General features: G+C 42.0%; 2 protein-coding genes across 4 annotated transcripts in view; one reads left to right on the forward strand and one right to left on the reverse strand.

Annotated features, from left to right (window-relative positions):
* The window catches only part of tubgcp3 (tubulin gamma complex component 3), a 12,883-nt gene extending 10,468 nt beyond the window's left edge, over window positions 1-2,415 (forward strand). Inside the window, exons 21-23 of the mRNA XM_029451631.1 lie at window positions 43-159; window positions 267-361; window positions 494-2,415. Of these exons, the coding sequence (XP_029307491.1) occupies window positions 43-159; window positions 267-361; window positions 494-560 (279 nt within the window). The 3' untranslated portion in view covers window positions 561-2,415. The remainder of the gene's footprint in view (window positions 1-42; window positions 160-266; window positions 362-493) is intronic.
* A 15,291-nt stretch (window positions 2,416-17,706) lies between these two features.
* Window positions 17,707-27,500, reverse strand: part of LOC115019132 (fibroblast growth factor 14-like) — a 43,252-nt gene continuing 33,458 nt past the window's right edge. For all 3 annotated transcript variants that reach the window (XM_029448512.1, XM_029448525.1, XM_029448516.1), the window contains exons 4-5: window positions 20,827-21,025; window positions 17,707-20,470 (exon numbers count right to left, since the gene is read on the reverse strand). In XM_029448512.1, the coding sequence (XP_029304372.1) occupies window positions 20,322-20,470; window positions 20,827-21,025 (348 nt within the window). In that variant the 3' untranslated portion in view covers window positions 17,707-20,321. The remainder of the gene's footprint in view (window positions 20,471-20,826; window positions 21,026-27,500) is intronic.

The raw sequence follows: 27,500 nt of genomic DNA on the forward strand, positions 1-27,500 counted from the left end.
AATAGTTATATATGAGTGATACTATCCTACCTGTTGATTCAGGGTCAGTGGGGAGTGACGGCCGAACAGGAAGCAGAGGAGAAGAAGAGGATTCAGGAGTTCCAGGAAACCATACCAAAGATGCGCTCCCAGCTCCGCATCCTCACCCACTTCTACCAGGTACCAGCCTGAGACACCTCCAGGAGCAGCTGGAGCATCATTTGCAATCAGCTGTTCCTCCATTTTCCTTTTCTCTGTCTTACCACGCCTCCCTCTCCTTCCTCCAGAACATCGTCCAGCAGTTTCTGGTGTTGCTGATGACCAGTACGGATGAGAGTCTACGTTTCCTCAGCTTCAGACTGGACTTCAACGAGCACTACAAGTAGCAAAACAACTAAAACTAACAAATATATATATATATAAATAATGATTTTTGTGGTTCTCTTACACTAAAATACTGATTTACTGTTTTATGATCTCTTAAATTGCTTAAAACTTTACATTTCACCCACAGGGCCAGAGAGCCGAGGCTGCGAGCCTCACTGGGCACCAATTGGGGACGACGATCGTCAAATATGTGACATGACGACGATGAAATGGACGAGCTCGGCTCCCAGTCATTGGAGCATTGGGGTATAACATCACAGTTGTGACATCACAGAGACGGCCAGCAGACTTAAAGCACTTACATGTTTTGATGATGTCATGCCTTGGGAGGAGCGATCCAGCGCTGTTCTGGAGGTCGCCAAGCGATGACATCACAGCAGACGGCTCCGGCGAAGTCGGCTGCGTGGAGTCGCGAAGGAATAAAGTCCAGTTAGTCAAACTTTCGCAGCTCGTCGTGACATGAGGAGTAAACACCGTAAGACAGACTCGAAAATTCAGCAAGAATTCTGCAGAGCTTGAGGTCAATTTGGGAAAACGCCGCGAGAGGAGGGAAAGAAAAGCAGCTGTCAGACTGAGCTCCCCGAGTCGCACAGGGCCACCTCACATGGCATGCCTTATTATTAATGGGAAGAAACCTTTTCTCTCAGCGTGGTTGCCAAATCTAGTCCCAACACACATAATGTATGTACATAGAGTTTATGCAAAAATGTATACGTATGTGTATATTTGCATCTTTACACGTCACCTGTGGCTTTGCATCTTGTCACTAGGGTTCAACCGATATGGGTCTGATATTGATATTTTTTCAATTTTGTATTTGTAGCAGTTATTAAAATGATTTAAATTTGAGCATTTTCAGAACAATTGTTCCATAAAACGCAGTGTTTCCGCGGGGGATTGGTAAGGTGGAAACAAACAGTACAGACAGAATATTTATGGTCAGTATTGGGACACCAGTATATCGGTCTAACCCTAGTTCTCCTTAAAATTCAGGTTTTCTTAGTGTGTCAGGTCAGCTGTCCAATCACAATCATACAGAGGATGTTAAACTACACATCACACACACACACTGATAATTCTGCTTCCACTGACATGAAGACAAACGTGGCTCATACAGACAAAAAGCCCTTTTGTTGCCGACTTTGTTTACACCTTATATTAACATCTGATGTTATTTGTTGATTTTTATAGATTAGAGATTACATTTGTGAGGCGTAGGAAACAGAAATCTGCTTTACCTCGACTGAAAACTTGACAAAGGATGTTATTAAGAGATTAGATTGTACTTACTTGTGGTTTCCCTGCTTAGTTTGCAGTTTGTAGTCTGTATGAGCCATGGATCATGTCAAAGCAACAATCCTCACAACAACCACAACAACCTCACTCTTCTCATTGCATAAACAGGAACTATAAGTGTTCAGATGTCTCTTGAAAATAATGTAAATATTTCTAAATGAAAGTCCATATTTAAAGAATTGAATGGGTATAAATGTGTAAACTTGGGCTGTTTATTTTCTGAAAAGTTGCTGGTGGTGTTGAGAAGTGAGGTTTTCTCCACGTGCATATTGAGATGAAGATGCTGACAGTATCCAGGGGGGGGGGGGGGATTGGTTCAGTATCGTAGCACTGTCGCAGTTTATTTGCTCCATACTTTTTATTATTTGGACATAACTGTTTGCTGGGAGTACACAGCCGATTGAAGAGTGAACAGCATTCGAATCATCCACTTATACAATCATTTCCATATGAACAGCTGTGAGCAATGATCTCACCTTGTAGGAGCTCTGATCCTGCGTCAGGGAGGACATGTTTCTATAAGCAAAAGAAAATGACACGTGCATTTAAGGATATGGTTAATGTAGTATTATAGATTGCATCAAAATCTAAATGATTTGCTTTTCACGTATTTGTTCAAATTGAGTTTCTTCTGTGAAATATTTATTATTTATTCTGCAGAACAAACTCAGTTTTTGGAAATTCTTTGAATCTACAAAACACTGTTTTCAGCAGCAGATGTTGCAACATCAGCCCTGCAGTCACTGCACAGATTGACCACCGAGCCTGGATCAGCGCTCCTGCACCGCCCGTCTCTCTCTGTCCTCGACACCGTATAGCACATAATGTATAGAATATAGGGAAACAAACCATCCCGCTTCTTCTTTAATAAAATGTTTTTCATTAATGTGTGTGTGCAGCTCTGCCTCTGGGTTCATTGGAATTTGCTTGAACTTACTGCCATCTAGAGACATCAGAAATAATGTCAAGGTAAACTTTCCATGAACATTCAGTTCGAGTTGAACATTAATTCTACTTTTGGTCTTTTTTCTCCAAAGATTTGCCTCCAACGTTTAAGACTTCCCTTTATTAATAAGTAAATGAATTGCTTTCATAGAAGTTACATAAAGTGAAGAAATGTTGTATTACATATCTATAAAGTTGAGGGAGTGGATTCTACATTTCCCATAATACAACTCAACAGCTTGTTTGTTTGTATTGCTTTATTTTGTTTATTGTATTGTGCAGCGACAGCGCACAATTAAAAGTAATTGCACCAGAGTTAGCTACAAACTAATGTGCATCTGTTGTCCATGAACAGGGAGTCATAAAACAACACATGCACATAAAAGTCCATCGGTGTGAGATAACGAAATAATTCTGATCAATACAAGGCAACTTTAGACACTTTAGTCAAAGCTTGAGGCTGGTTTTAAACACTGCAGAGCTTCCTGAGTAGGATCCTCATCCTTTGACAGATACAGCACATTTACAGAGTTTTGAAAGTAAAAGGTTATGATTGATCGAGTCGACCGCCTTCTTAAAATCTAAAAACACGACTCCTGACAACACCACCTTTATCAAGATTGTTATCGATTTGTATTCCACCAGCTTATTATAGTTTATTATATATGTGTGAGCTCAAGTAGCGATCTAATACTTTTAATAATCTTACACACGTTTCAATACAATCAGGTGTGTTGTGTTGTCAGACATTAATACAGTGCACTTCAAGAATGAACTATGCAAGAGATGAGCCACTAGAGGGAGTACCAGCTTCTCTTTTCTAGCTTCCATTATCTCACACACACACACACACACACACACACACACACATTTAATCATCCTCACTGTGGTGTGGAGACCCTGCAACCAAAACACAAAATCAGAGCATTCCAGTGTTTCTTGTGCTCACATTAAGTTATTCTGTGGAGCCTCTTTAACTCAGATGTCTTGGTGGATGAGAAGCGTTGCTCTTGAGGTTCACACCGTGCAGCGGCAGGAGGGAGAGCGAGGTGTGAAAGTGCTGTCACTGTATCACCACATAGAAATGTGCCTCCTGCCTTTATTTCTGTCTCCAAGTATTCCACCGAAGTCTGTACATTCTAAATACATATTTATTTGTCCACAGAGCCATCTCTTCTGGCCAATATAACACTTTGAGAAAATTGTCAATTTGGAAAGCGGACGGTTCTGATTGCTCATCCGGAACAGACAGTCTACCGGGATCTTACATTTTTCTTTTCTTCTGTCTTCTTTTCCTTCCTTCCTTTCTGCACTTCGTCTGCATGTGATGTATCTGTCGAGGTATTTGTCCCAGTATTCCCAACATCCCTCGTGTCATTTTCTCTCAACAGAAATATCTTTGCTCTGCCGACCTTAATATTGAGCAACAAACTGACCGTAAAAAAAGATGTTTTTATTCTCAAAACAAAACAATTTGACTTTAAAAAAAAATATCAGCGACTCTACTACAGGCTTATCACGCATCAGCATATATTTCAAAAAGTAGTCTCAATGAGCTGACCAAAAGTTATGTTTCATATACTTTGTGAACACACTTTTTCCAGGCCTAACGATACTCATGATGTATTTCAAATGTGTGTGTGTGTGTGTGAGCACTCCTTTACCTTTGTGTCCTTGTGCATTGGACCCTCACTAATACCTGAGGAACGGATCCAGCTGCCCTCACAGCCACATCTGCACCGACACATCAGCATCAGAGCTCACACAGAGGTGACAGTGAGGACTTCCTGCCACAGCCAATAGCTGCCATAGAGGGCATATTGTAAGGATAATTGTAGATTAGTATATTTAAATGTTGACATCTTTTAGGCCAACATAATAATTCAATGAATAAAGGATTCAGTATTAGTTTTAAAACAGTTTGACATTTTGGGAAATGCGCTTAAGAGAGTTAAATGAGAACATGTCTCTCCATGTCCTCATTAGCTTAGCTTAGCACAGAGACAGGAAACAGCAGCACCTATTTAACAGTTTGTTACATTAATGGGACGTTTTTACATTACAGATGTTAACAAATCCTCTGAAAGAGTCTTTAGAGTTAAACAGAAACATGACAACACATGCCCCATTACCACGGCAGCAGGCTCTATTCATCTGTTTGACCCGCTGATACAAAGCAACCAGACCAACTGTCACATCCCATCATGCATTAGCCAATGCCGCAAATGCATGAATGCGAGCTGAAGAATAGTTTGGCAGCCATTCTGTCCCCTCACTGTTCCCCATTATGTTCTCTGTGAATGTCATTAATTTCCCTGCGACTGACTCCAGCCCTGATCTTCTTTTATACGACCTTTTAACACTGTTTTAAGGTGACACAGAGAAAGAAATGCGTGTGTGTGTGTGTGTGTGTGTGTGTGTGTGTGTGTGTGTGTGTGTGTGTGTGTGTGTGTGTGTGTGTGTGTGTGTCAAGCCAGGAACAGACAGCTGACATTTAATGGCATTTATGGCAGCAGGTGTGTTCTAGAGAATCTTATCAAAAGGATGAATTCTTGTTACTTATTTCCCTCCCTCTTTCTGTTGAGCGCCAGCTGCACAGTTTGCTTTATACGTAGTTTAAAGCGACGCTGAAATGCTGCAATAAGCACGTAACGCAGCAGAATCGAGCTGCAACTTTACATTTCTCTCCTCCAAGGCCGCATTTTGAAAAGGTTTTTGCATTGGGACCTCCGTCTCCTTTGTTCACAGTTTGCTTTACCGACAGTCTTGAGGATAAAAGTGCGGCATTAATTGGACATTTGCATTTATGGGATTTTAATGAGGCTATTTAGGCCAGCAGATCGTAGCTAAGTCTTGCAGTTTTGCCCGGATACTGAGCAAGGTGTGTAAAGTACTCTCAGCTTTGGGTAATTTTGCCGTCATCCAACACAAAACGTTCACCTTTTGAAGTGTCTTCCCAAGACTCCTCTGATTATGATGTGGAGTTTGGTTTACCAGAAATGACACAAGATGAAACATCATGTTGCTGCCAGGAACCATGGGAAGTTTAGGAAATCCTCAAATCCTGTACTGCCAACTTGAAAATTAGCATCCTGCTACCAAACGTCGCTCCTATGCTGTGTAGTTATTGTTGTACGTTGTCCTCCGTGGGGTTTGCTAATCGATCGGAAAGTTAGGGAAAAGGTAAAAAGATAAAATGTATATCATATAATATTGTACTTGCTGCTTCTTGGATGTGTGGACATGTTGACGTTTGAGGCCTTTCTTGTCCTCTTTGTCGATTGCAAAGTATATTTATAATTACTGTCTTAGACACTGTTGGATGTTATCCCTGAAACATCGATATTCAGAACTTATAATAAAAAAGAAAGACTGCATGTCTATGACAGTCTGACACACAGCGAGAACCCAGGGCTGAAGTCATTTTCTCAGTAAACACCAGTCGTGTGCTTGTTGACAGCTGAGATTATTAGGAATAAAGTATACAAGAGAACACTGTGAGACTAAATATGAAAGGATGACTCGAGAGAAAACAAGAGTCAACTCACAAAGAGGGTCAGATCTGAAAGAAGTCCTTCACCAACACATCTCGTCTCCATCTTCTCTTCTTCTAACAGATGAGCTTCCTTCAGTTCTTTCTGTTTAGGCTTGTCTCTGCTCCTCTCCTCTGCATTACCTGACTCCTCCGCACATCCACATCTTGACAGCTTTGCTCTGTAGTTCCCTATTTTGAATTTTAAGCAAGTCTCACAACCGTACCATTCACTGGCACTTCTGTGAGATGCTCAGCTGCCTCAGCCACTTCTCTGTCACTTGGATGAAGCGGTGAAACTTTGTCTGGCTCCTGCTGTATTCACACATAAAATGTTCATTCTAGACAAGATAGGCCAGTAGATTTGGGCAGAAAACCACCTCCTCCTTCACACACTAAGAACGAATACAAAGTCAGCACTCAGAAATCAGGCCATCTCTGCGGGCGGCCAACCGTGCAGACAGGAGGGAGTGTTCAACACGGAGGACAGACAACATGTCGACAGTGCTGTAGCTCCTCAGTGTTCGCAGGACAGCAGAGCTGCCCGTCAACATGCTGCGGAGAGACATGACAGTCTCAGCTGGAGGTTTTGTCTTGTTATGCTCAAGGCTACAGTACACTGTATCTATGTGTAGAGCCCTGATCGTAAGAAAAACAGGAGAAGTGTTCAGGAGGAGGCAAACCTACTGTAGTGACCATCCACAGAGATATAAATGTTGTATAGTCTGCGTTATGGAGTCATGAGGGTGCCACTGGAATAATTCTAGACCTCTTCAGTGTCCAGTTATAATACATTTTTTAATAAATCCTAAATTGCACACACAGCTCCTGCCACCTGTTCTTACGCACAGCAGAAGGTCAGAGGTCAACAACTGGCCAATCAGAGCTCCTGTTGCTGCTCTGTGGGTTGGCCTGTATTTCATCTTTAGGCTGCCACACTGCTAAGATGCACGAAAGATCAGTGGGGCATAAATTTAACTTTAATCTTGAAATGACAAGTTAATGTTGGACATTTGGACTGTATTCTCTACATTTTTGTCAAAATTCAAAACAAAGAAAAATCTTCCTCCTCTAATGAATTCTTTCTATGCCTAGAACTGAAAGTCACATTTTATTCTTGACATTTCTTATTCTCAAAGTGCCTGGCACCAATACTGAAAGTTCTACTTTATTCTCTTCTTTGTTCTTGAAATGCAAAATATAAATAAATCTTCCTCCTCTCGATTATTCCCCTCACGCCTGGCCATAACACTCTTCCGTATACACCTATTTAAACCATATAAGACAAAAAGAATAATGACTTATTCACATAAATAATCGTTTTTTAATTCATGATTAAAATGCTAATTTATTGAATCTCTTTGTAATAGCTTTTAAAGTTCCAGTAACTCCAGACACTGCACATCACCAGACGCAGCTCCTCTCCCTCTCGTACTACCTGCCTTCAGAAGCTGCACTGTGTGACATTTTGCACCAGACTTCTCCAGGTGTTATACCTTCATAAAGGTCCTGAAGACGGGCGATACGTTGCACACTAAGGTCAGCTGTGTCGTATTTGTTCATCAGCGTGTGTTCCCAGAGTGCATCAGGAATCCAGGGAAGTGATTGTGGAGATATCAAACAGCTGATGGACATTAAGCCAGTGTGATTTCAGTTATTGAGTGTGTCGTTTCAGAATCCCAAGCTGTGGCCGCTACAAAGATATTTATTCAGCTTACACGGTCAAATGGATTGATGGACACATTAAAGGACGGACGAGGAATAGTTTATTAGCACACTTGTATTCATACGCATGCACAAGAGTTCCGGCGTCAGTCATGAGGCCTGATGGGAGAAGCTGTCTGCAGGCTGGAAATGCCACCGTCTCCTCTATTGACAGACAGCAAAAACAGAGAGAGCCAGATCGACAGACAGAGGGACGTGGGACGGAGCAGGGGCGGGTGTGTTTGTGTTGGGAATGTTTGAGGAAAATACTGCAGTACTTTCATATTTAAGGCAATGAAAATGCGACAGTATGTCGTCATGATTCCTGATATGAAGCCCGATGTTTTCTACGTATAGGTTACATTAAGAAAAAGAAAATCCGTACATGTTTTGCCGCATAATTACATTTTTACACGTGGTTATACATCAGTGTCATCATCGTGAAGGCACCAAGGTCGTAAAGAGTCCAGTGTATTCATCTGGAAAACTTTCCGGTTTATCAATAATGATCAAAAGCTTTGATGCGCAGAAACTCAAGGCAGAACACGATGAAGGGACATGGACACATCAGGCTGTCGCTCCCAAGTTACAGTCCTGAGTTATGGCGTAAAGTTGTACAAAGTTATTGGACATTTTGTGCAGTCCGTTCATATCTGACTGCACGAAATGCACAAGGACAGGCCACTCTGGATTTCTCCCCAATGACCTCGTTTGTTACAGTAATTATTCTAATGTCTTATAATTAACAAGGCAGTGATTTATGTTGAAATTCTAAATGTAGCTTCAGTACGATGACTGCTGTGGACTTGGTAATAGAGCTGCAACAATTAGTTGACTTGTCGACAGAAAAACTAATCGTTTGAGTCATTTTTCATGCAAAAAAGACTCTTTTTTAAATTGTTTTATGTCATTTAAAGTTAATATCTTTGGGTTTTGGACTGACAAAACAACACATTTAAAGACATCACCTTGGACTTTGAGAAACTGATTGAATATTTTATGGACTAAATGATTAATTGAGAAAAAATAATCAGCAGATTAATAGATAATGAAAATATTCATCACTACTTGGTTGTGTTAGAAACAAGTTTAAAGACGAGATGTGATAAATTGACCTGCCAATTGAAAGACTGACTAACACCGACGCCCTGTTTCAGCTCATGATCTCGTCAACAGCTTAAGCGTGAGGTTAGAAAAGTGTCAACCAGAGGCGATAACCAAAGTACACTCCCCCCCCTCCTATAATTTAGAGTTACCGCCGTACCAGCTGCCGGGAGACACCTGGACAATTACCTACTGCGAATGCTGAAAAGGCTGAATTGGCTGAGTGGCGGCATGACCCAAGGGTGAAATTGCTGGAAAGTCAGGCGTGCTCCACTGTCTGACTCATCAGGCTAAAAAGCTTTTCCTAAACACAGGTTTTTTTCTGGCTGCGCATTTGCGAGCAAAGTATGGAATTTCCATTTGAACATCTGTATGTGACACACACTCTCACACACACACACACACACACCGATTACATGTTCTGCTACAATCGAAGTTGCCAAGGTCATCAGACTTACACACCTACTCGTGCCTAAAAGCAAATAAATGCACTTTATTTTGTCTTGCTCTTTGAGCTGCAGTTGGGCATTGATCTCTCCGTCCAGTCCATTTTTCTCTGAGGTGGACAAAAATAAAGCGACCAATTCTCAGAAATCTCCAAAGGAAGTGCTCTCTCTCTCTCTCCCGCTCTCTCTAAAACCACGGAGCTATGACTTAGAAAATCCGCTCTTAAAATCAGGGGGATAAAAACCGCTCGATATGGCTCCTACCCGGCATAGTGGGGCTGTTTTGTGACTGAACCAACATGCTGAGTTACCTGTTAGGCCCAAAACCCACATCTAGCTTATTATTTTCCAGTGACTCCAATGTTTTTTTCTATTTTCTATCAAATATAAACTGTTCCCAGAAGATTCATCGGTCATTTTAACTCTAATCTAATCACAGAAGACATATTTTGTCAGCCTTCAGAAACTGTAAATGCATGGACAGAACATACACACGTTCCAGATGTTATAAGTGTGACACAGACTGTGACCGAGATACAAACCACAGCCCTCTCTCCAGAATATGTTCCGGGCTCTTATTAGTGAGCTGATGAGGCAGCTTGATAATAGAAGAATATCCCAAATTACAATATATTGGTATGCGTTTGTCAGATGAGAGCCGGCCGGGGAAATCACATTCATATGAAATGCAATATTTATGAATTCTGATATTGAAGGCTTCTTTCTAACTTCAATATTAAACCTGCTGAGGTGCCCTTCAAAATGGTGTAATAATCCACTCCTCCTTTTCTCTGTTCTCCCCATCCTTCCGTCTAATAATATCACAGAAAGCCAAACACAAAGGCCATGCACGCTCACAGTTTAGTTAAAGGAATATTCCCTCAGTTGTGTTAACATATGTGCAATACAGATTTAACCGTGGGCTACCAGCATATCATACTGGTTTATTAAGCCCTAATTAATGTAGAAAACTAACCTTTATGACTTGGTTGAGACTGACTTTGTACAATGTTGCCTTTTTCTTCTGGTGAGGACAGTCTCTGAATACACAGGGTTTATCACTAATCCAGATGTTAAAGGACGCACTTGTTAAATATTATATTACAGTCCAGGGTTAAACCTGGGATAACGCTGCCAGCTATTGTTCTAGCACTCAATAATCCCTAAAATGTTCCTCCCAGCCAGCTCTATGCTGATCCTTTGAAAGTGAATACAGACTACTGAACTGAGCCTCAGTGGGGCGTCGAGAGTCGAAACACAGTGCTCATGCCAATGTTCATTTATACCTGTGCTCTTCTGTTAGGCTCAGAATTCTCAAGGAGCTGACAACACTAGAAGTGTTTTTGATGGGGGGGGGGGGGGGGGGGGAATTACGGCCAACGCATGTCTACATTGAAAGGTTTGTAGAACAGACTGAATGTGCTCAATCTGTGGTCAAGCGAAACACGACGCAGCTCCACAGAGACGATAAGTGACGCAGCGGTTTGAAGTGGACGTGATTACTGTGGAAACCGCGCCATGACTCATGGCTTTGTGAGAGTGCATGTGCCAGCAGCAGCATGGCTGGTGAAACCTAAATCTTGGGGACTGGATGAGTAAATACAACTGTTTGTGCGGTGACATATACTCTATAATCACATTCCCTGCAGTAGTGTACAGTGAAGTATTGTTTTGTGATGTACAAAGTGTGGATGCATCTTACCTAATTCGGAAAGTCTAAATTCAATGTGCACAAAGAGACAAAGCAAGATTCTCCTTGACTATCTCTTTCTGTTCTACCCATCTCTCTGTGCATTTTCAGTGCACTGCTCCTCATTTGCATGACAGTTGAGAACAATATTGGCCAAGCAGCGAGACAAAGGCTCTCCCCGTCTTCAATTTTTGTTCTATTTTCTCTCTTTCAGTGCCTCTCAGATAAAATGTTTCAGTGTGTTGGACACGCTGTTGCCAGAGCTCACAGGCTCGACCACATTTACTGAACAACACTCGTTACAAACGCCTTGAAGTCACCATAGTTTCAATTAAAAGTTGCATTAATCAATTGTTTAACATTAAAGGGACAGTTCACCCAAAAATATTTTTCCTTTTTCAGTCTTTTTCAGTATTTTTTTGCACTTTCAGCACCACAAGCCGAGTGCAATCTACAGCAGTCCCATTATGTTTGAAATTATGTTTGAAAGGCAGACGTAAGAGGAAAGAGAAAAAACATGGATTTTGTATTTTGGGGTGAACTGTCCCTTTAACCCTGAATGAGCGGGATGTAAAGGCAATGAAATGCCCCAGAGAGCTGATGGGATCCTTTCACATTACACATTTGAACCGTTGTTAATATGAAAATATAAAATAATGCAACTAGCTTTAATTTCCGAAGCGCTTTGACAGATTTAAAGCCTGAAAGACGGAATGAAAAAGTGTTTCCAGAGCAGCTGCTGTAAAACGGATCAGTTCAACATCAATATCGTTTACTCAAGATCGAGGAGGTAGATTTTTTTCCTCTCTAACATCCCACACACACACATACACACACACACACACACACACACACACACACACACACACACACACGCACGCACGCACGCACGCACGCACACACACACACACACACACACACACACACACACACACACACACACCAAGGCACTCCCTCTGCTTTCAGCTATGATGCTTTCTTGGTTGCCATGGCAGCCAACAAGTATCTCTGGTGCCAGGCAGAAATGGGCTCTGATTGGTTAATCAGTATTCAGGCTGCGTGTTTGCTTGGCTGGATGCTGCTCTGCCCTACTCTGTGTATGTGTGTGTGTGTGTGTGTGTGTGTGTGTGTGTGTGTGTGTGTGTGTGTGTGTGTGTGTGTGTGTCCATCAAATGTCACTTATCACCTGAGAGATAAATTATTCCTTTCTCTCCTCCCTTCTCTTTCTCCATCAACCTTTCTTTTACGGTTGTTGTGGAGCAAACGGAGGAGAGAGGGGGTCAAAGGGGAAAAGAGATGACGGAGAATGAGTGACAGCGACAGTGCGACGACTCTGACCTCTGATTTTCATCTATAACGTTTAGTCAGAGGACGTATAGCTTGTCAATCGGAGCCGGATTTTGAATTCTAATGAATCCTTTGGTTCATAGTTATTGCAAATGTGCATCAATGCATTACGTTATTCATTTTCATCATCATCATCATCTTGTGTTACAGTGCCGTTTTTATTTAGGACATAGAAGCGGTGATTACAAAAGAGTGGAAGCTTTGATCTTAACCTTTTCAGAGTGATTGACAGCAGTCTGGTTGCCTGGGGATATAATGAAGCTGCCGACTGCCTTACATAATGCTATTGTGAAAACCTCATATTGTTGCCGATGTTCATGTTTCAGCTTCAGTTAAGTGATCACGCGCTCCTCTAAGGGACGAGGAAATCCCTGTCACATGTTTGTTCATGAGACAATTTCACAACACAGGTCAGGATGCGCCGCTGCTTTTACTTTCACATTTGTTTGGAGATACAAGGTTTTCACGTGACTGCAGTGGTGAGGGTGATAGAGGCTCAAAGTGGCCATGATTACTCTGAAAACCATCTATGACACATGCCTTTGTGTGTACGCGTGTGTGCATGTAAGTGTGTGTGTGTGTGTGTGCATGAGCTGGAGCGCCTGTTGTCTTTGATGATAATGAGGCAGACAGAAACAGGCTCTCAAGTGAGCTCTCAATGCCACCTCAAACACGTTGCTGCAGCACGGGCATACTATCTGTGTGTGTGCGTGTGTGTGTGTGTGTGTGTGTTTTTGCGTTTGTAGCAGATAAGAGACCAGAAATCCCAACTCGCTGCTGTTTTAATGAAATTAATCAAAAAGACGGGAAATCGAAACATTTTGTGCTTTGTGATAACAAAATGTCATTTTGCTTTGCGGCTATAATTGGCTGCTTTTTAATAAGAGATTACTGTTCAGCCATTTTGCTTTGTGCATAATGGAGTTTTAGTTTAGCTGGTGGCCAAAGTGATCTCATTAATTGAGTCAAGGCACACTTTGTGGAACCGAACAGGGCCGTAGCCAGGATTTTAGTTTCCCTATTTCACCAGCTGAACAATACCCACACACACAGGTTTCTAAAGGTTTTTACCCCCCCCCCCCCAAGGAGGTTATGTGTTTGTCTGTTTGTAATCAGCAGGATTACAGAAAACGTGGTGGAAGGGTGTAGGCCAAGGAAGCACCCATTATTTTGGAGCAGATCCAAATCTCAGGGCGGATACACAAACTGAGTTTTGTGCCGCATTCATTTGTGAACGCCCCCCCCCTTAAGTACAAGAACTACGACTTGGAAAAAGATATCAATGATGTATGAAACATCTCAATATTGAGATTGAAGTATGAAGCACTAAATCCCCCAAACGTGGTGCATTTCATCTGTTGTTTAAAGGCAGGTAGACTGTGCTAAAGGGTTAAAGACAATAGACTCTGCTGATCTAGATCCTGTCATTGACTTCTTCAATGATCAATTACCCGGTCTGGAGAGAATGCATGGCTACATGATTGATGTTTACAAAGAGAAAAATAATGACTTCTAATAGCAGCACGAGAAGGCCTATAAATTGTATGGGACACACAAAATACAAATGAGCAGCTGAAGCCATTCTAAACTTCACTGTGCTGACATTCAAGTAATTGAATTTGTTTGCAGAGTGATGAATCACACAAGTGCAGTATAATGACAAAGTACCAAAGTTAAAATTCATGCAAGAGGCGACGAAAGATGCGGCGTGATAGCCGAACAGACGGTGAAACTAAATACTTTAAGTGACAGAACGACGGGAGAAAAACAAAAAGGAAAAATAAGTGAGGCATGATGCAGGAAATAAAAACATGACAAGGTCCACAATCTTTACTTATACTTTCTTACTTATGAAGTGATAAAAAAAACATTGCAGCGATCATCAGTTTGAATGAGCGATGAAGCATGCAGGGTTTCATCGGATTTAATTAAAGTTACAGTTCTTTATAACCCCCATCTTGCTAATTAAACACCATGTTGCCCTTCAAAGTACACCTCATTTACATTACATTTACATATGCAAATTTTAATGACATCCACCTAATTACAGTATTTGCTGGTTCATCTGTCATTTAAAAGGAGGCCGGGCGGTGCGGTGTGTGTGTGTGTGTGTGTGTGTGTGTGTGTGTGTGTGTGTGTGTGTGTGTGTGTGTGTGTGTTTCTTCCAGCCTGTCAACCTGTCTGAATCTGCCGCGCTGTCTCCGTACATATCTGCCTGATAGTGGAGCTGTTTATTTGTGCTTCCATCATACTCTGTGTCTCTGTGAGTCTTTGTCTCCGCCGCTGGATTACTAAACGAGTAAGTTCATTTTGGTTTATTTGAGTTATATATATATATATATATATATATATTAGTCAAGTTCATTTGAAAAACTTTGTGTGCTGCTTCTTTTGAAACTTTAGAAAAGAGCATTTTGGAAGAACACTTTCCCTTTACCGACAATAAGTTAGTTAGTTACAGCCTGCAGTGTTAATGATGAATGGATGAATAAATTCATGCATGATTAGTTCATATACAAATAAATGGAGACTGACATGTTAAGCAGTAAAACAATCAGTCCAGTCCTTTCTATAAATCCTTTATTCAATATTGTTTTCTGTGTGTATACAATGGATTGGACACAAACTGTACAGTGCAGACAAACTGTTTGCATAATATGTATGTGAAGGTAAACTGTACATTTACTGACAGACAGAGTAATCTCCTTTAAGGTTAGCACCAGTGACATTTTGCTTTTGGCTCATCGCTAGCATGGTTTGCATCAGTCAGACACAGCAGGTCGTGGTACATCTATGATTTGATTTAATGTGTTCCCGTCCTGTAATTAATCCCAGTCTCACTTTTGAAACTGAACATTATAATTATGTGTGTGCCAGCTTCCATTAGCCGTGTTCCAGGACTGTGACATTACATATTAAGGGTAAAAAAACCTGGACAATTTAGTCACTCGGTAGGACGGTGCACAATCTTCTTAGTGAATGAAAAGGTAGGAAAAAACACACTGAATTCATTGAAGTCTAGATTTGTTCCCGGACGGCAGCTCCAGTGTTGCTGCAATACAGCATGTCACCACCGGTGGCAGCACTGAGCAGCACTCGTGTCTTGTTAACCCTCTATTTGTGAAACTCTCACGAGGTGGTGAATGTTAGGCACTGACCTCGAATAGTTAAGGTGAGTATAGGTCGTATGTGTTTTGCAAATTGAGGGTTACCATCTAGACACGACCAAAAAAAAGCCGCCTGTCTTTTTGTTACTTCACACCTGTGTAACACTAATTTTTGCCGACCTCAACAGTCCCAAGAAGATAGCGCACCATCTGTTAAATGTAGTACGATGGTCCGCACTCAGGGCTCGTTACCTCCATCTTTTTCTACATAGAAGCAGCAAAAGATATCAAACAATTACTTGTTCTGGGTTTTTTCGTTTTATAATTTTCCTCTCAGCCACCAGAATTAAATATTGATGCTCTATTAAAAGTATTCCACGCAAGACATGCATTAGTGTAACCATATCAGTGTTATGAATTAATTTAGATTTATTCTTCTTTTGCTCCATTATTGTAATGATGGATTATGCTTTAAAAACTAAATGTCTCTGTAAGGAAACATTTAAAAAGCAACACAGATATCTACCAGTGCAAACCGAAGGCAGAAATGAGCCAGACGCAAAGTTTTACTGGTGCCACGCTGTAAATGTTTGTTTTGTTTTGATAACACATTTCCTAGCTTACCACATGCATTAGCCCCAGTCATCTTTCCTCTTTTTAAAAACCATGCAACAAGTGGGAAACAGTCCAACCAGAGAGAGGAGGGGGAGAGAAGAGGAGGCGGGAATAAGTTCTCTGGCTGCATGATTACAAAACGAGTAGAGAGCGAAAGCTAGCATAGTTACAGTGAACAGAAGATTGGGGATCAAAGGATAATTGAAACGTAAAATAGGATGAAGAGTGTGTGTGTATGTGTGTGTGTGTGTGTGTGTGTGTGTGTGTGTGTGTGTGTGTGTGTGTGTGTGTGTGTGTGTGTGTGGGATGAGTGTTAAGAGAAAGAAACAGCTGGGAGGAGAGCGCTTTTACTGTCTCGTTTCAGATTCACATGTAATAAGGCAGTCTTTTGTCAGAGGAATAAAGTGGAATGGAAAAAAAGAAACTGCAAAGAAAGCAAACCTGAGTGAGGCCAGCTACATCATGGGTACAGTGCTAATCGTTACATGTTCCCGTGTGTCTCTAAAGTGCACCTGTACTGCAGTGGTCAGGTCACAAAAAGCATTTTGTCCCTTCTGATTTCAGAGCTACAGTTCACGCAGGACTGGAGTAAGATGGCTACATGTGTACCTGCCATGAGAACACGAGTGGTACTTGTATGTGGAAATTAAAAGTGACCCAGGTTGTCGTGATTGCTCACTTCTAATTAAATCAGCTCTCTTCCTGTGCAGGGCCCGCTGTTAGATATCTCATAATTGTAGCCTTGGTACCTGGCTAACCACCGGCGGAGAGAAATCTCTCAGGAGACGCTGACAGTAATTGCGCCTTAATTTTTTTGAACCAGGAACTGTGATTACCAGCCTAGAAACGCTGTTGTAGCAGCGTCTTTGGTCAGTCGCCAGGAAACCAGGCCCTTTTTTGAGCATGTGCCACAGATCTTCAATAGCTGCTTGCACAGGATGTGAACACTTCTAACCTAACAAGCTGGGCCTCTCTGAATGCAGGAAGATTTGGTCGATCTTTTTTCTCTGCCAGCAGTGTAGACAAATTAGCTGCTTAACAATATTCAGTGAATAGCAGAGTCTCGATTGTATCTCCTAATGTTTGCCCAGGCAAGTACAAAAACATACTCTATATACTGTAATTAAAGTGGCTTCTCAGACACAGGCAGCTGATACAACACAGGATACATTAAAAAAGAAAAAGTAAGTTTACAGACCTGATTCTCAGGTTTTTTTTTATCATTTTGCTAGTAACCCCTAGTGTGACACAACAATATTATGTTACATCCACATTTCTTTGACATGAGACAAGCACAACACGACTTCTTGCTCATCACCATCACTTTGCTCTTTAAGTAACATTAGACAGGGACAGAGCTTAATTTTTAAATCTTGGTTAAACCCTGCTGCAGCCCAGGAAGGCTGAGCCTTTAGCATAAATCTAAAGCCGCCCTGGGTCTCACATGTTGAGCTTGACTGGGGATGAGAGGCACTCACATAGTAAGAATCTACAGTAATATCCAGCGAAGAAATAACACTTTCTGATGATCCAACAGCAGCAATACATTTCACGTGCACTTGCTGATTTTCAGCATCAAGATTACACAGAAACTTAAAATGCTTTTTTTTTTTTTCACACACTTTGCCTTAAATAAAACCGCTTTTCTGTAATTGCAAATATTTTTGAAAACAGCAGTTAAGGACGGGCACATTAAACTACATAAGTTCATATAACGTGAGTTGGACAGCCACACGTGTTTGAGCACAAAGGCAAGTAACAGCTAATGAGCTCAGAGGAGAGAAAAATGTGTGAGGAACAAATCTGGGAAATGCCAATTAGAAACACTGTGAGCCGTCTTGTGTTTTCACATCCTCTGTACAACACAGCGCGACAACATTAAACACGTTTCGAGTGGCTTCGCTTGTGTGCAGCAACCGTGTTTCACCTGCTACACAGACACACACCTGTTGGTGAGGCTGGGGCTGCTCGTTTAATGTCGGAAACAACTGTGAGGATAAGTCGTTGTTGTTTCAAGGGCGGGTTTGCTTTGTCTTGTTTTGTCTTTGTAGTTTGGAGAACGTCAGTGGAGGTCATTCATCTCCGGCAAATATGACAGCGTTTCAAGGATCTGATTGAAATGCAAAGCGGTTACTCGGCCCCAAAATTGGGATTCAAAGCAAGAGAGATGCACAGTTTCTGTTTCCTTACTGAATATATTCATGTGTTGCTGCCCCGTTGTCTCTGACACTAATATGACATGTAGGATCACAGTATTAATGTCTCCTCAGTAATATGACGGACTACTGGTGTAACTTTCGGAGAAGTTAATTGGCATCTAGTCTTGCTAGCCTGTGCGTCGGGCAGGATTCAAGTGCAGAACAGATTGGTGCCATGTTGACTGTCACAGTGAGAGGGCAAAGCATGGGAATCTATTTGGTTTCATTTCATTTGGAGGCGTTTGATTTTCTGCCTTGTAGTTCTTGACGTTTCACACGGAGACATATTTGATTTCATTGCCGCGATAAATGTGTGCGATTTGATTTTGGGTGGATACAAAAAACCACATTTCTAATACTTTTTTTTGTTTGTAACCTTGCGTAAAGGCTGTTGTTCTGGAGGGAACAGTTCACACTCTCTCCAGTGGTGGAAAGTAATCACATTATGTACAATTTTGAGCTACTTGTACTTTACTATATTATTTTCCTACTTTATACTTCTACTCCACAGAATTTCAGATAGAAATATTGATGTTAATAATATTCAACATTATTTGACAGCTATAGTGATGAGTTCCTCTGATCCTCCGGGTCTGGGGAAGGCGGTCCTTGCTTTCTACCGCAGCGCCTGTTTTGAAAGCACCACTGGGCAGTAAAGTCGGTACACATAGTGGCCTAAACATCATTTACCCTGTTCATTATTACCCTCATTGCTACCTTTAACTTCAAGTACTTGGGAAGGCAACAGAAAGAAAAAGTTCTTGAGGTTTGACCCTCTACAATATCTGCTACTCCATGTAAACACTGACTGCTACCATGCTGCGCGGACACCAGCATGCCTCCCGTACTCTCTGTGTTGCTACAAACAGGGAATTTGTGGAAATCATTCTGGTTTCAGCTACACACCAAAACTTTTTACTTGACACGTCAGCTGATCTCCTCCTCTCCTGAGCGACTCGTGTCAGCGATGTGGAAATCATAAGCATTCGTAAAAAAGGACAGAAAAAAACCCCACAGAGGACGCTAAAAATCAGTTTTGTGTCTGTACAACAATGCCGCTCGATATCACTAGTGCTGTGTGTGCAGAATAATAAACCACCTAACAAATAGAATATAAAGGAATACTGAAAAGACAAACATGCTTTAAGCTATGTAGTGTCAAATAAGAACAGTTTTTAACAGCTATATAGTATGTGATTAAAACAAGGGACAGGTTATACAATGTGTTGCCTTATATATAATGCACAGGGACATTTTCAAGAACATTTCATTGTAGACTTAGTACAGAATGTCCTGCGTCAAGTCTTAATTGATCGATGACTAAGCATCCTCTGAATCATCACTGTATTTAAAGTGTTCTCGTTGCCCGATGTTGGGTTTTTAATCTGTTTCTTATTTACTCAGAGATCGAATCCAAGAGGTCGATTTTAGGTGGGAGTTGTGTGCGTGTGCGTGTGCTGTGTGTGTGTGTGTGTAGCCACCAGTAAGCAAGCATACCTGGCAACAGAAAACAGCACTATCAGGAGAGGGAAAAAAGGGGCCTCATTCTTACAGATTGTCACAGAAGAATACCGGTGAAGACGACATTTCTTTCCGTTTTTTGTTTGTTTTGTTTGTATTTTTAAGAAGTCATTTTGTCTCCCATATGAGGGAATGCCACTGTACCAGTTCCAAAATGTCTGCGTGGCATTGGCCTGACTTTACGGTCTTCATCCTCCTCTTCCCCCGCCACAAGCCAGAGTGCTCCGTCCCTCCGGCTCTGCCCAAAAACACCGGATCCGTCCAACAGGGAGAGAAGTGGGACGGGACGTGCGGCCCCACTGCTGACCAGTCAGAACTTGAGCTGTTGTTTGTTTGGTTACCTTTTGTTGCAGTTGTTAGTTGGTTTTTTTTGAGAGCGCAGCAATGGGGCGAGTCTCTGGCTTTTCCTGGCCTCAGGTTGACCAGGGGAGGGTTAAAAGGAGGTTGGGGTTATGTCTCCCCCTTGTCAGGTTTGTTGACTGGTTTGCCGCCATTCATGACCACTGGTTCACTGGTTGTGCTTTTGGAAGACGGGCCCCCGGCGACTTTAGGCACCGCCTCCCCTACGTCGTGCAACGAAGGCTCTCGGTACATCGCAACTGGAGAGGTGGCGGGAGAAAAGAGGCGGATGGAAGAGGGGAGGAGGAAAGAAAGGAAGGAGGAGATACAGTAGTAGTAGTAGGAAAAGAGAAGAAGAAGATGGGCATAAGGAATTGACGAAAGACGGAGGAGGGAGGAAAAGAAGTAAAAGAAGGGAGGGAGGGAGGGGAGGGGACAGGCAGGAATGAAAAGGGGTACGGGAGAAGATAAGGGAAGTATGAATGGAAAGAAACAAAGAATGTGAGAAAAGGTGTAATAATCCAATAAAACTAAAAGAAAGAATAACATCTGCAAACATTTCAGTAAACGGAAACAAAAGAAATCTGTTCTAAAAGTAAAAATGAAATGAAAGTACCTTCTATAGGTTTAGGCAGAAAGTGTGCAGCTGGTTTGGTCTTTTTGACCCTGTTGCCCTTCATGGCCTGTCCCTCTTTATTGAGGCCCAGGAACCAGGCCCGGCCCGACTCCTTCTGTCTGTAGAGCATAGAGCTGTAGATCACATAGTAGTTCTCGAACACCGACTCCTTAAACTTACACTCCGCTGTAAACAGTTCCTGAGGAGACAGACGGAGAGAGAGAGAGAGAGATATGGGTCATATTATATTGGTGGAAAAAGTCAGTGTTTAGAGAATAACTGTATGAGATAATATACTGAAGAAGTAGTTCCACTGAGCACCTGTTCAGTAGAAGATAACTCGTTAATGACTTTGATTAAAACATGTATAGAATAAAACATGTTTTTATATCAGCCAATACATCTTCATAAAATCAATGAAAGCATATTGACCAGCCACAGCTGACTGGATGATGTGTTGCTCTAACTCATGTCGTTCCCCCCCCGACCCTCTCTCTACGTATGCAGATGAATACCAAACTAAACAGATAAAAAAAAAGCAGATTGATTCTGGCGAAGCCCAAAAGGTCTCACCCTCCCTCTCACGTCAGCTCTGCTGTTATATGTCAGAACCCTTTCCCATGGCTGCCGGCGCCTTCAGCGGAACATATTTCAGCACTTAATCGAGGTGTTATTCTTACTGGGAGAGAAATCGCTTCTCCCTAGTGTCTTCTTGCACTACTGAGTCGGAGGAGGTATAAAAAAGCAGCCTGAGATGAAACAGGGGAGGTCAGAATCGAGGCAATCTGAGAAGTCAAGCTCCAAAAATCGTCAAACTGCAATTTCTCAAGCAATCATTACATCTAAAAGCTGAAGCTCAGTTCAATGACATGATTTTTAGTAGGACATTTCCACTTTACAATACCGAACTTAAAGTCTTTCTTTAATTTGTCATTGATTACTGGTTTTCAACACCAGCTATCATTAAAACACACAATAATTTGACTTGTAGGCTACTTTGGGGAGCAGATCAAGCTGACTCTGAGCAACATTAGCATTCATTTGGATGATATGGATGTCTCTGTCTCCATGAAAAACCATTGTTAAAATAAAAAGATATTCATTAATGTCAGCTTTATCTATCGCTGTATTTATAAAATTACATAAAATAAACTCTCCTGATCCTTTAGCATACAATGACTGACACATTTTCTCATTGAGACGATTGCTGAGGGTATAAATAGTGTTAATAAACTAGCCCTCATGTGGCTGAGGAGGCTCCTGTCAACCCAAACAATCACCCCCGAGGTCCCCAGACCCCAGATTGGGAAGTGTTTGTCTAGACCGTCTCTTATTGGTTGTTGTGGGCCGCCTGCCAGAGCCACAGACACATTGTCATTCAGCTCAGGTCTGTCGGTCCGAGTCTCATAGCAACATGAGGAAGAGAGGCGACACTGTAGCCGTGGCAACCAACCAGCACTGAGAGGGAGGGGTCAGTGGGTGGGTGTGTAGGGTTGGGGGAGAGAGAGAGAAGGGGGGGGGGGGGGTCTGCAAGAGCGAAACACGCAAACACTTGCATTGGTAATTTAACATAAAAACGTGTTAAATCTCAACCACATCCACTCGTGCTCACATGTGCGACACTTATTAAAGGCAGGGAGGGGTGGCAGCTGCGAGGGATCACACACTGGCACACACACACTTGTGGCTCTAGGGGATGAATGGAGGAAGGTGCAGCCAGAGGGGCTTGCTAGGATATGAAATGTGACTAAATGATTGGTTGGTAACAGAACAAGACAAGGTTATAATGAATAAATGCTCTGTTTAGTGGCGTTGTCTGTAACACACACACACACATCCAATGTTCTCCTTTGGTAACCATGGTTTTGATTTGTATTAACAACGCGATTGTTCTTTGAAGAGCTTAATATTTTTTCATTCCTGGATTAAATGAATTTACTAATATATACGAAGTCTTGACCTGCAGCCCCGGATTCATTATTCATTTGTTAAGGAGGATGATCTTTGCTGGCGTGCAGAGAGCGGTGCCAGACACTTAATAATGCCGGCCAGTGAGGTCATACATCATTTAATGCTGCTTTTAAAATAAAAGATGTTTGATGTCGAGGCATCTTTCGGTCTCTTCTGGAGAAGAAACATTCATACCTGGCTGAATTCAGAGAGAAAAAGTGAACAGTAAGAATGACTTCAGAAGAAAACCTCACAGGTCAGGTGAGTCATTTTAACAGCACTGCCTGCCTGAATGTGTTTCTGTCGTCATTTCTAAATAGCTGTGTTCACCGGCTGCCCACAGAAAGAAGACGAGGTGAATGAATGAATGAAAGAAATGGAGGTTGGGGTTGGAAATTGGGACATGAAGGAGAGAAGAGAGAATAAATCACCCAGTGAGGAGGACGACGCCTCCTGATTGGAAAAACAGCAGGGGACTCTCTCGCTCTCCCTTCTCTTATCTTAGCATTTCTCTCATCACTCTCCCTCTGTCACTTCTCTGTGCTCTGCAGATATTTAGTACAAGTGAACACACTACACACATGCATGCACACTGTTATCTTTTTCAAATGACATACACATGCATTCATGGATCTTAGAATGAATAGCAGCTGTTTTTCAGACAGCAATAATCAAATAGAGAGGAGCCGATTAGCATGTTACACATCCTGCTCCCAAACACAATAAGCTGGTACAGGCAGCACTTTGTCCCTTGTCCATTAAAGACCCAAAAATAAGACACTTAAAACCAGAAAGTGGGGAAAGCAATCTCCACTCTTGGCACAGCACATAACAATACAATTTGGCATCGAGAGCTGTCCAGTGCTACCTCAGCTTGACTGCTAGTCACTGGGAGATTCCCAGTAGAAGCACATTCATAAAACAACAATAAACTGTTGTTATTTAGCAAACCCTTCAACCCACTGAAAACCAGCGAAATGTCTTGTTGAAGAGAGCTGAATGAATGGCATCAGACACTGACAGTTCAGGCCTGTGGCCTTGCTGCTGAATGACGGAGGCCACAAGTTTCTCACGAGTCTCTCGGGCTTCAAAGAGACTGATTGACAGCCTGAAGCTAAATTCATACTTGAGAATCAATGGGTTACAGTGGAACAACAAAGCACGGACATGTAGCTGCACCATCGATGACTTGCACTACGGGGTCAGCGTGGACTGCTTGTGTTTTGTGAACATTGATTATGAAGTGAGTATGAGCAGGCTGAAGAAAAAGCTCAGTATTCACTTTTTTCATTTTCCACTGCATTGTTGCAATTTACTGTTTCCATTGAAGAGAGTAAACAAATGCAAACATCATTAAAGTGTCCTATTCAGTAGGGAGACGAGCCAAACCTTGCTCTCATTGCTCTAATGAATAAAAGAATGTAAACACAATTACTTAGGGGTATATAATTAAAGAGTGATAAAGCCTGAACACATCCGTCTGTTTCTCTCGACGCACACCGTCACACACAAGTGTGATTCTGTGTTGACCCATCCATCCACACAGAGCTCCTCCCTCAGAGGTTTGGCAGTGCCATAATAATGTCATGCTAGAGGGCTTCGTCAGGTGAACGGACATGAACACACTGTTGTTGCTCTCGTCAGGATGGCAACTTTTTTGCTGCAGTTGTAAAGCTGAAGAATTGACTGAAAGCCCACACGGAGCACAGTGTATGTTCTTCAGTTCTGGCGACACCACAAACAAGCGTCTGCCCCTGATTCTACTTGCCAAGCTTTTGAGTTCAGCAGATTGTGAAATGCTTTTGAATTTTTTCTGCGACTGATTTTATAAAGCGGCTGATGATACAAAGAAAACGCAAAAGTGATCAAATCGATATTATTGAATTTAATCTGTAATTCCAACTAAATTGTGTGAAACGATAACACAATATGATCATATCATATAATTAATAATAATAATAATAATAATATATAATTATCAGCCAACCTTGGTTTCTTGTTTTATTTTTGGTTAAACCTTCATTACAACTTTGCTTTTTCATTATTCATAAAAATGAGGAAGCATCGTCCAAATTTGCAGTTGTCTACATTGCTTAATGCGACTAAGCTCAAGGAAGTCATTTTTAATCCCAAAGTTTATATAAGTGTGTGTGTGTGCGTGTGCGTGTGTTTGTGCACTGCCGAGTGAGTGGGTGTGTTTGTTTCCAACACCAGTTATTATCACAGCACTAATTACCCAGAGGAATTGTGGGTAAACAAATCATTCTAAAGAAAAGAAAGCCCACAGAGAAGAAGGAAGGGGAGGAGAGCAAAGAAAAGTGTTGGCGTGTGAAAACAAAAGTGAAGAGGGGACTTGAAAGGATGTCCTCCAGCCCAGACAGACCGAATCAAAGCATCCATCTGACTCCAATCACAGCGTCGCTCTCGGCGTGTCAGGAGCACCACGGTGTTCCTCAGCCACTCCAGACCTGCACACCTGATCCAATTACGCTGTTGTAAAAATGTGTGGCTCTTAATTGGATCAGATGTTTTAGAGCTGGAGCAACAACGCCGAGCACAGACACCGGTCGGGAAACAGAACTAGTGATAACTTCTGCCAACACCTGGTAACTGGTATCATCTACATGTCATCATGCATGTAGTTGTAGAGTGTCCAGGTCGGAGTTCTGTTCTTTGTGGCGCTCAACATCCCATGGCTCATACTGGATATCCAGAATACAGATTTGACGTTGGGCTCATATGAATACCTCATCTCATGTTGCCCTCAAAACTACGCGAGGAGGCTGCATGGAGGCTGGTCGACCTCGGCACCGGGGAGAAAATGAAATAAGTTTGAGCATTAGATCCATCAGTCTGAAGGCTCGTCAGCACCAGAATACACGGGGGGTTATAACACTGTGAGGAGGGACTTTACAATTATGGAAAGGTCCAAATTATACTGGGTCTCATTATGTCAGATAAGGTGTTTTGCCACCTGTTTAGGTCCCTTGAAAACAGGACTTTCAATTATTTCTAGAAATTAGTCTTTGAAGCACATAAACAAATTATTTTTGGATTAGTTTCTATTCGTTCTAAAGAAATTATTATCATATTGCTGAGCTTGTTAATTGTGAGCACATCACACTGTTGCCGGTGTCTATAGGCGTCTGTTCAGCAGGTCGTGTGCATTTGGATCGGGTCGAATTATCCTTGGTACTTTTCAGGTCTGGTCCAAACAGGATCAGGTCTCTCTTCTTTGTAAATTCATTCGTGCATGTCATGTTCATTTCAGAACATGAACGGCTAAACAAAAGGTGCTGGCTGTGAGTTATTAGAGGAAGGGTACACATACACCAGTAATGGCTTTCAAACGGCATCAGTGGACGACAGTTTTGACCAAACCTGCTATTTGAGTGTGCCGTCTGTCCTGTGGTGGTTCAATACCATGATGCACAGGGGGACATCTTTGTAGAGACTCCCCAGCACACCAGCAACTCATTTATTCTCTAGTCACCAGAAAAGGTGTGTGTCTGTGTGTGTGTGTGTGTCATGACTCACATGGCTAGCATTTATTCTCTCTGCCACTCGTCTTCCTTCTCATCTCTCTGGATGTAGACATCACAGGACTCACTCTGAGTGCCGTACTGACTGCGTTCTGACGCCTACGTACACGGATGTTCGGCAGACACTCACACACACACACACACACGCACGCACACACACGGACAGGCGTATAATGTACAGCACACACACTCCTGTTGTCAGAAAACATGCAGTTGTAAGGAAACATGCTGTAGCTCAGGAAGAGAGAAAATAAATAAAGAAGTGAAGAAGATGAACCTGCAATGGAAGGACAAACTCACGATATGGAGAAGGAGAAGCAAGGTCTCTGCATCTAGATTTTTAATGTTGTCATAAATGAACTGGGCTGAAATTATCAGTCGATCAACAGAATGTTAATCCGCAGCTATTTTAATAACTGTAACTTGTTTTAGTCATTTCTCAAGCACAACCGCCGTTCTCTGGTTTCACGCTGTCAGACTCTCTGTGCAACTCACTGAATGTCTTTGGGTCAGATAAAACAAGATATTTAAAGATGTTAATTTGCCATTTAACTTATTATAATCATACCGTGATATGTACGAGTGTGAAATTCATCTCTACTGGTTAAAGAGCCTTTTTATATGCTACCATATCGTGTAAAACTTTCCTTTTATTCGTTTGTTTTATTCATCTGGCGAGTCTACTAAACCTGTTTTAGCACCAGGAGCTGTCCACAGTATGACCCAGACAAAGACTCAGTTTGCTGTCCACACGGGGTGCTTATTATTAGAGGATACATTCATGTTACTTTTAGTGGGATATAAATGGGCTTTTTTTATTTATGCTGCTTGAGTTCTGAGACATACGTAACCTTCTGAATCCCTTAAAGGGGACTGAGAGGTTTTGTTTAAAGACCATATTTGACCAGAGGTTATTTACTGTCCCTTACTTTTATATGTTTCTATAAACTGAGGATAACTGGAGTAAAAGAGAAGGGGGGGGGGAAGAGGAGTATTAGCTAAGAAACAAGCGGATAAAAAAGATAGGATGGAGAATAGACTTGAATTGATGGCGTTCGCGCTGCCAGGACCTCTCCAACAGGCAGTCTGGGGCTCGAACGGTCTGACTCACATGAGCCGGCATGAAGGAATACATTTCCATTTCTAATCTTGGCTGGTGGACAATCAGCAGATTTTAAGGAG

The sequence above is a fragment of the Cottoperca gobio genome, chromosome 2 (assembly GCF_900634415.1).
Source record: "Cottoperca gobio chromosome 2, fCotGob3.1, whole genome shotgun sequence".
NCBI classification, from domain to species: Eukaryota; Metazoa; Chordata; class Actinopteri; order Perciformes; family Bovichtidae; genus Cottoperca; species Cottoperca gobio.